Below are 7344 nucleotides of genomic sequence, written 5' to 3'. Positions count from 1 at the left end.
GCACCGCACCTGTCTTGCAAGTGCAAGGTCCTGAGTTTGATCTCCAATACTGAGAAAAAAAAATTGTCTTTGTTTCCTTTGTTCTTAAATCATAGTTCTTTTAAAGAAAAATGGAGGAATGAAAGCTTTCCAGGTCTATAAGTGGTTTTCAAAAGTAATATCTCTTTTATTAATGTGTATAGCATATAAAAGAGATATGATGAAGTATATTTGCCACATGAATATTACTTTAAGTAGCATTTTAATCATTGTAAGAGACAAGCCATTTTATTGCTTCTTGATATTTCCCATATAATATACAAATTAATGCATCTCACTTAATGGCAGCAGCGAGTTACATTATAAAAGTTTGTTATATAAAATTTTATTTTCTAAAAGAAAAAATGAAATAGTAGAAAAAATTTAATGTTCAAAATAGCCACAAAACACACTGCCCACCCTAGATATTTTGAGGTCTTTAAGAGTCTCTCTCTCTCTTTCTTTTTTTAAAATATTCAGTTCTAGTAAATATCACAGCCATACAGTTCCAAGCGAAGTGCAATACTCTGATTCCATGTTTTAGGAATGATGCGGATAAACCTAGAAATGATTGGTGGATTGAGAAAGTTCTTCACATGTCCCTTGACATTGCTGTTTCCTTCAAAAACCTGAAAGCAAAAGGAGAAAGATAATTTTCAGTGATGGTATAGTGGATATAAAAATCTGATAATTTTCCTATCCTTTTAGCTCAAACTGAGGGCATCAAATAAATACTACCATAGAAGTGACCATAAAGTAGTGATAGAATTGCTGCTGGACAGACCCATGGAGGCATTTTCATTTCACCAGTGACCTGAGTTAAATTAAAGAAAAATAAATCTGACACAGTGCTGTGTCAGCACATTCTAACAATTCTGAGACCCCTTTGAGCTGTGAGATTTTGTTTTGTTACCGGGGATTGAACTTGGGTCCTTGCGCTTGGCAAGGCAGGCCACTGAACCGCTGAGCTAAATCCCCAGCCCTTAGCTGTGAGATTTTGAAGAAGTTATATTCTCTCATTCTCCATTTCTTCACTGGCAAAATAGGAATGATAAAAATTTTACCTTGGAAAAGTTGTAAAATTTAAAAAATGGATGACAAGTTGTCTCATTAAGTGTCAGGTAGTAAGCACCAGTCAGTAATTAGCTACAAACATTTTAAATAAAATATGACCATGCATTTTGGTATATTTATCCTTTCTTAGAATGTGCTCTATATCCTCAACTAAACTTTTTAAAAATCCTCAGCAGTTTCTCCAAGATTTACAAGCAGCAGAAATGAAATCACTTATTTATGATAGTGGTGCTTACTTGGTGTGAACCCATCCTACTATAGTGAGAAATAAACTAACAGAGACAGAAAAGGGGTTTAAAAAGTGAGATAAGTGCTAAGCATTTGATGAGAATACATTAAATCTCAGTTCCCTTTTCCTACATTGCCCACTGTCTTTAGTCCAGTTTCCATTACTGGAATATTAGGCATATCTCCTTAGCTTTGTTCTTTTTTAAGCCACCTATTAGGATCTAGGATTTTTTTTTTGTTTGTTTGGTTTTGGTTTTGGTTTTTGGTACCGGGGATCGAACTTGGGCCCTTGTGCTTGTGAGGTAGGCAGTGGAACCACTGAGCTAAATCCCTGGCCCCTCCACTTATTTAGGAAGTAGAGAAAGTTAAGATTGTAGTGGACTAAAATAGTTTATTTTACCAGAAATTTATTCTCCCATCAGAAAGGATAATAATTTTTTTGTTGAGTGACAATATGGCATACAAAAGTTTATGATCTTGGGCATTTGACCAGTCATGAGTAAGAAGCGTAACCTAAGTCAGTGCTAACATGGCATTACTTCACAGTGGAAGGTTTTCAGGATGCCTTCAGCGTCTTTCTCAATCAGAGAGAATTAAACTTATTACCACCCTCTGACATTGTACCCTCACTGCTTTCATAGGTGGCTCAGTCAAGGCAGAAAGGTGACATGCACGATCCCTGTCTCCAAGACCAGGTGTCCGCAGAGCTAGGATTTAGAAGGCTTAAAGAGATAGCACATGTCAGCACATACTTGTTGATTGCAAAGTACTACTATTATTTCCAACACGGGACAGTTTTCAGAATGCTTTCTCTTTGCCCAGAAGCCAGCCCATACCTTTTCCATCATGGAGGATTTCTGCCTGTAAGGTTTCCATTCCATGCCCTGGTCACTGTAGTGAATGGTGTAACTCTTCACATACATTTCAGAAGATAGAGACTTGCAGCCCTGTGTTACAATCGCAGTTATCTTCTTGATTTTGAGCAGATCAATTTGTAACCACTGTTGGTGGTTATTTGCCTGTGAAAATGATGAAAACACAGGGACAAATACAAAGTTAAGACCTTGGCTATGCTTAGATCAAGCTCTTCAGAAAAGAACAGAGCTCCAAAGGATTTCTTTTATTTCATACACTCTGTTTTATTTTCTTTCAGAAGACTTCCATATTTTTTCTTGTTTGTTTCTGTAAGTGTACAAACTTCTGTTGATGTAGTTCATGCCTCACACAATAATTACTTGTTTCCTTCTTTTTATCAATTATTGTTCAAGGACAGGAGCTTTTAGTTTGGTTTTCTGGTATTATAATAAGGCAAGGCACACAGTTGGCGTTTGATAAATACTTGCTTAAGTGAATGAGTAAATTTTTCTTGAGGTGACTTCTAAATTTTCTATAAATATTCTCTTAAGCAAGTTTGTTTAAATACTATGATAATATTGTTGTGGGATTCTCTGGGGAAGAATTTGATAACATCTCTCTATTTAACATATTTTACAACAGCCCACCTTTTCTTTCCACTGCTATTGTTTTTTTCCCACTGCTATTGTTAAATAGGAGAAACATAGTTTCTTATTTTCTAAAATTTCAAATAAATGTAATTGAGAGTTGATAGAGCTGTAAGTAGGGTTTATACACATCATAGTAACTGTCCTGTCCCTAATTTAACAGAAGGCCTAATCATGTTCAGTGATTATTTGGAGCACTTGGAGAAAGAAAGTCGGAAGGATTAATTGATTTTTGGAGTTATCTGAGGTGAGTTTTCACCTTTGAAAGACTAATCATGCCCAAGAAGTCTCACTGAATTTTTTATGAAAGAATAAATATTGATGTATTTCCTCACCATCATCATTATTCTGTGACTATATGTATATGCTTTTTTACATGCATGTATATTTTTATATGTGTGCATTAACATGATGTAAGTATTTTTAAAAGCCAATTAATTGGATTAAAATGATTGTAGTAGAACCTTTTGTTAATTCTCTGACATCCTCTAGTGACATCTGGGTGATATCTTAATTGCCTTTCCAAATCAGTGCGTTACCAGTGATACAGAATATAGATAACTAGAGGATTTTTGCAGGCATAAGTGAGTTGGGGACACTTTAGTCAGGAAGAAGTGGACTGGACATCCTCTGGCATGTGTCTAGCTTTAAGTTTCTAAAGAAACTATAAACATATCTCAAATGAATAAAAGATTAAATGAAACAGATGTGTTTAGATTTAAGAATTTAGATTAAGATGACAGCATTAAAAGAAATGAGCATTTCATCTTTCAGCTTCTTTTTATACTACAAACACTAAGAACAAACTACTTTTGGACTAATTTTTTAAGGTTGTAAAATGGAGAGTGAGAGAGGATTGGGTGACATTTCTTTATTATTTATATCATTATCTAAATATAATATGTTTTAGTTATTTTAACTTCTCTGGGTGTCAATTTTCCTCTTTGAAAAGTTGAAAAATGAGGTGTTTGGGCTGCTTCAAATAGAAAAACTACCTGCTGCCTGTTTACTGGGAAAGGAATTCCAGTTCTGATTCTACCACTAAACTAAACTAAAATCACTTAATTTATTTGTATTTAGACTGAAAAGGAAAAGTACCGAGCAAAGGTTTCATAAGCTGCCTGCCACTGTAGTATTCTGTGATGCCGTGGTGGGCCAGAATGAGACTTGAGGCCCAGAGAAGAGTCTTCAAGACTGTAGGGTACTTGCACCACAGTTCTCTTTTCCTTTTTAAGTGGTCTAACTTAAAGACAAGACCTGGGCTTCTACAGAGAATCCAGGGAACTGGAATGTAGGCCTCTTAAGGTAGGAGAATGGAGGATACTAAAGAGGGAATTTGGATTTAGTTGGCTGCAGGGATCATTAAATTATTCAGGCCATTCTGATTCCTCAGGTAAATTAAGAGTGAAAAAAAAAAGCAAATAAACTGTGAACAGTTACCCTAAAGTTAGGTCATGGATTCATATCACAGGGAAAGTATAACTCTCTGGAAGTGTTTCTTTAACTTAGATCACTGATTTATAACTGGTTGTACAACATTTTACCATGCCTCCAGTCATTTCCAGGATGTCTTAAAATATGCTTTTGGAAATGGGCACAAAAAAGTTTAAATGGCCCTTTTAAGAAAATGAAGAATATTGTTAAATTGTGAAGAAACAAAATAAGAAATGTTATAAACCTAAAGCATTTATCACTGATGTTGTCTGTGCAACGAATTGGAAACCACAGCCATGCTAATGTATTTATGTATTTGGCTCTTTTCCTGCTACAGTGGGCAGAGGTGAGTAGTTATGTTTGGCCTATCAAGCCTAAAATATTTTTTTTCTCTGAGTCTTTGCAGAAAAATGTTGTCTCTTAAGGTTTAAATCAAGGCTAGACTAAGAATTACAGACATGATAAATGACTTTTCTCTGAACTAAAGCTATTGATTCTGCAGATGTCTTAGATTCTCAGACCTTGGATTTTCATCTGAGATACAGGACACCATACTCCTGCTTCCCAGATCCCCCCTGTTCCCTGTGGTGGGACTACTATTTCCTGTCTTTGTGGTGGGACTTCCTGTTTCTACTGCGAGGGGCTGAGAGTAGTTCATTCATAAGGTCTATATCACCTTGGGTTGCCAGGCATTCACTCGGCCCTGGGCATTAAGGCGGGCACAGGAGGGCTCCCAGTAATCTCCCCACCAGGATTTTTTAAACGAGAAGGCTGTGATCTGCTTGTTTTCTATCTTTCCATTTTCCATACCCAGTGGTGTGGAGCATCCTGTCAAGAGAAAGTCAGTGTGATTAATTACACAACACCAAAATTCTCTGCATGGTGTTTCACACTTCAAAGTCAATAAGAAATAACTTCACTACCAATTAACAACAAAAACTTATCACAGCAATGCATGTTCATTGAATTTAAGGGCCAAACATTGCTCTCAGGTGTGAATGTGTTCTTTAATGTTCAAAATTATCTCCATTTTACAAATGAGAAGACAAAAATTACACCGAGGCATATTTTATCTAACATAATGCAGCCAGAAGAATTGGAAATTGAATTTAAACTCATATAGTAGGTATACTAAATATTTAAACTCACTTTCCTTCCTTCAGAGAGTCATGGAAACTTCAAACCTTGCTTTGAGGCAGACAGTAAGTTCTAAACCATTCATATGCAGTCCTGTGCTGTATAATGTCCTTTCAGCTAATGACAAACCCCCCCCCCATGACAGTGGTTCCTTTAGGTTACAATGGAGCTAAAAATTCCTATTGCCTCCTGACATGTTAGCTGTCATAATAATAACACGACACATTGCCCACACATTTGTGGTGGTGGTGATGTAAATAAACCTAGTCGCATAAAAATATAGTGCATACAGTTGCGTATGGTACACAATACATGATAACGAGACTATGTTACTGGTTTATGTTTTTACTATATTTTTATCATCGAGAATGTGCTTCTACTTATAAAAAAAAAGTTTACTGTAAAACAGAATGGCCGGTTATGCTGGCAGTAGGCACACACATTTTACTGCTTCTCTTCATTACATCTCAGTTTATGTAGTTAACATATACTCGGTGACGTCTGCACAGTGAAACAGCTGCCTAACAGTGCAGTTTGGAGAACACATCCCTGTAGTTAAGAAATGCATGAGTGCATGGCTGTATTTTAAAAAGCACTGTTTCTTTTCCTAACAAAAGTCACAAACAAATATAGTGGAGTTTTGGTAGTCACCATCTAATATTATGAACATCCTGGGCAGCAAGGCCAATCTGTTAGCGTGAGAGGCACAGGGCTGAACTAGCCCAGTAACTGCCCATCACCTATGCCACTTTCATTTAGAAATTGACAAAACCCCTAAAAGGAACACCTCCTGCTAATGCAGACTATATGTAACAAGAAAGTAATGCTTCTTGTACAGAATGTGTGTTTCAGATAAATTAACAGTTGTATGCCGCATTTTAGGGTGGCTTGACTTCATGATATGTACATGTCCGCTGTTTATATCATATGCCATATGGGAAGAAAAAAAATCTTAATGCTTTATGGAGCTTTTTCAAAGAATGTTCCTGCCTGTAGAAAATTTCCATTTTATGTGAGAGATGTTATATATTACTGCTTTCTGCAAACATTCATATCCATATCCCTCATGAATGCCGAGTATACTGTACCATTGTCTACTTTGATAAAAAATGATGCCACGGTTCAGCTACTTTATCCTCTGAGTTACAGCTTTTTCCCCTACACCAAGGGAAGGTGCTTCAGCTTCCCAGCTGTGTGATGCAGCAGGTTTCCCCTGCATCTCTATACTGATTCCTCTACTCTTCAGTCCTTCAGCAGCCACCAGGGTCTGCTTCAGCTTGGGCATGGGGCCATTGCTATAGCTTCCTACCTCAGGATGCTGGGCAGATATTTTTATGCAGAAAAACAAAATGAAGAAAGCATTTTTAATGTTTTGCAGTGAAAAGTATTGGAAAGCATTGAGTTACAAGGTTATAAATTGAGTTATAGAAAAATAGGACTCTTTAAACAACATTGTTGTATGTAGTAGAATTTTACTAAGACCACTTATGATTATCTGGATTTATTTATGTCGTAGGCCATATTACATCCCCTGAAAAACAGCAGCTTATAAAAAAAGCATTTCAGTACCAATATAAGGCAAAAAAGAGGATGTAGAGGCACAGTTGTGGGTTCAGGAAGTTGGAAAGTAGATTCAGATTTCAAAAACATTCACTGAACAAGATATGCTAGTATTGTTGCTAAATACTTTCATTGCATTAAAGTCTAAGTAATCTACAAGGCATTGGAAGAATACAGCCCCCTTTGAAGCTCAAGCAGTTTTTATTGAAAATGGACTGTTGGAAGAGATTATGACCTAGGACCCTTCCTTAGAGGATCATGGTGGTATCTATATCACCTGGCATCATTCAGAAAGGTGCTGCCCAAACTCAGGCTGTCCACATGGAAGAGTTTATCTGAATGAACTCTCTGTTTCACAAAGACTTTTCTGGAGCCTAAGTCATTGAAGAGA

The 7344-nt window shown here is 36.5% G+C and overlaps 1 protein-coding gene across 1 annotated transcript in view; it reads right to left on the bottom strand.

The window, feature by feature from the left end:
* Window positions 1-249: 249 nt before the first annotated feature.
* Window positions 250-7344, bottom strand: part of F5 (coagulation factor V) — a 61158-nt gene continuing 54063 nt past the window's right edge. The window contains exons 25-27 of the mRNA XM_033765962.1: window positions 4933-5084; window positions 2157-2339; window positions 250-647 (exon numbers count right to left, since the gene is read on the bottom strand). Of these exons, the coding sequence (XP_033621853.1) occupies window positions 501-647; window positions 2157-2339; window positions 4933-5084 (482 nt within the window). The 3' untranslated portion in view covers window positions 250-500. The remainder of the gene's footprint in view (window positions 648-2156; window positions 2340-4932; window positions 5085-7344) is intronic.

Source organism: Fukomys damarensis, unplaced genomic scaffold (assembly GCF_012274545.1).
Source record: "Fukomys damarensis isolate Sample0158 unplaced genomic scaffold, DMR_v1.0_HiC HiC_scaffold_19, whole genome shotgun sequence".
Taxonomy (NCBI): domain Eukaryota; kingdom Metazoa; phylum Chordata; class Mammalia; order Rodentia; family Bathyergidae; genus Fukomys; species Fukomys damarensis.
This window is presented reverse-complemented; position numbering and strand designations above follow the sequence as displayed.